Genomic DNA, 2293 nt, shown 5'->3' on the forward strand with positions numbered 1-2293 from the left:
CAGAGGAGCTGTGCATGAGATTTTTGTTCGTATGGCAAGTCAAGACATGATTGGATGTTGCTTTGTGATGATGACATCGACATGCTGGACTAATTCATGCTATGGCCTTCTCTAAGTTACAAGTCGTCACTAACTCCGTCATCACGTTCTTCTCGGATTCAGCCGACACCCCTGCACGGTTTCGGTGATATCTCCCTCATACGGCGTCCAAATGAGGTGATCTTGAATGCATTGGAATCATGACGACGCGCTTCTTTTGGTTCTGGTCCCAACTCTAGAAACCTCGTGGAACATTCTGTGTGACCACAGAAAGGTGTTGCGTCACCTGTTTTGAATCTTTTCAGGCTTTGTATCGTGTCGGGCCTTAAGCCCATGTTGTGGGCGCCCCCCTCCTGGTCGCCTCCAACCCTAGGACGCCTCCTTCTCCTTTAAACTCAGTAGCCGCCGCCATTTAGACTTGGATTTTGTTTAGTCTTGTGTTTTTCTTCGATGAACAGACATTGCATCGTTGTATCTGTGGCGACAAGTCCTTATACATTAATCTAGGATTCCCGTTCTTAATCTCCTCCACTGTATCGATTAGTCCTTTGGAATCGGGTTCTTGAACCCCTCTTTGATTTGCTTCATCCATATTTGCAATATCAGATTGCGTTGTTTACATCTTCTTGCTTGTGTCCTTCGATTCGCATGCAGGAAAAGACTTCTCGGCGAGGTCAATTAAGTTGTGCTTGGTTGATAACCAATGGAACAGTGGTGTAGCAGTTGCAGAGTTCGAATCTTGCTGGTTTGAAGCTAGATCGTCAACGTAGAGATCTCCACCAATCAAATTTACCCCTATCTCTCAGAAGATCGGACCTAATCTTCATCGCTTTGCTTCTCTGCTCTCTCTCTCTCTCAGCCCTCACGGACGAGCTTTTGCTTTTCACCGCTTGCTCGATCTACTGACAGTAGCTAGCTATAGCTAATTTTCTGATGCTATTGCCGGCTTTTAGAAATAATGATTACTAGAGCTTACTATTAGAAATATATGTGGTTGCCGCTGTAACTGATCTAAAGTAAACTAACAAGATTATTAACACGCCCTTGCCCTGTAACCAAACTAAACTAACACTGCATGCATCACGGATCGATCGAGTTAGAAGCAGATCAGATCTGTTTCAAAAAAAAAAAACAGGTCAAGTCAGGTCGTTCAAGCCAGGAAGCAGTGCAAGATCGCAGCACAACTCATGAGCCGTGGTTGAGACGGTGCTTTGCTGCCCCTTCCCTTCCTTTCTGCTCTCTCTCTCCCCATGTCCCGTGCCTGCAGCCCTGCACAGCTGCAGTGTACTCACTCCTGTCATACTCTCTCTCTCCTGCACAGCACTCCAGCAGGCTCAGCATGTTGGCGTCGCCGCCATGAGACGGCGCAACGGCCTCCTCTGATCCCTGGGGCGTGAAGCAGCGAGGTAGCCAGGGGTGGAGCCACCACTAGGGCGAGCCCGGGAGGCCGCCCTAGGTCCTCTTGGCCGAGCAGTAGAGGATATCCTCAGACCTCAGTTCTCCACGCCGCCGGGAAGGGAGCAAATCACGGCGGCGCCTGCCGGAAGTGAGGACGACGCTGAAATTTGAGAGGAAGACAGGCAACCGTATACTGGGCCGAGACTTGGTGGCTCGTGGGCAGAGTATTGGGCTGCGGGATGCTTCAGGCTTCAGCCCGGCGCAGCCTAGGGTTTGCGTGGGGTTTGGTGGCCGCTTGGCCAGCCGCCCAAGCCAGCCGCGCGACGCGATCGCACCCCCGGCCCCCGCTCGCCTGCGCCTGCCGCAGCTCGTTGCCTCGTCCTTTGGCCTTTGCGCCCGCCGCCTGGCCGACCGTCGGCCGTCGCCCCGTCCGGCCGTCCCGGCCGTCGCCCCGTCCGACCGTCCGGCCGTCTCGTGCACCGCTGCAGGCCGCCTCGGGCGGCCCTCGGCGACAGCACCTCCCGCCGGCCGCGCGCGCGGCGCACCCGCAGCCCGCCTCGGCCCTCGGCAGCGGCGCCTCCCGCCGGCCGTGCGCCTGGCCGCTTGCAGCCTGCCTCGACCGGTGGACGGAGGTGGAGGCAGCCGGCGGGGGCGTGGGGCAGCGGCCGGTGGACGGAGGGTGGAGGCGGCCGGTGCCGGCGGGGGCGTGGGGTGGAGCGGCCGGAGGCCCGGAGCGCTGGGCACCGGCGGCCAGCGAGCCTACACGCGCGCCTTTCGTGGCGCGTTGCACTTTTTCACTGGTACTGTTCCGCCCTAGGTCACTTGTCAGGCTGACTTCGCCACTGGAGGTAGCCAT

The 2293-nt window shown here is 56.9% G+C and overlaps 1 protein-coding gene across 1 annotated transcript; it reads right to left on the reverse strand.

Annotated features, from left to right (window-relative positions):
- Window positions 1-1681: 1681 nt before the first annotated feature.
- LOC120694960 (atherin-like) lies at window positions 1682-2293 on the reverse strand. Its single transcript, XM_039978298.1, has one exon. The coding sequence runs from the start codon at window positions 2291-2293 to the stop codon at window positions 1682-1684; it is 612 nt and encodes a 203-aa protein (XP_039834232.1).

This window comes from Panicum virgatum, chromosome 2K (genome assembly GCF_016808335.1).
Source record: "Panicum virgatum strain AP13 chromosome 2K, P.virgatum_v5, whole genome shotgun sequence".
Lineage (NCBI taxonomy): Eukaryota > Viridiplantae > Streptophyta > Magnoliopsida > Poales > Poaceae > Panicum > Panicum virgatum.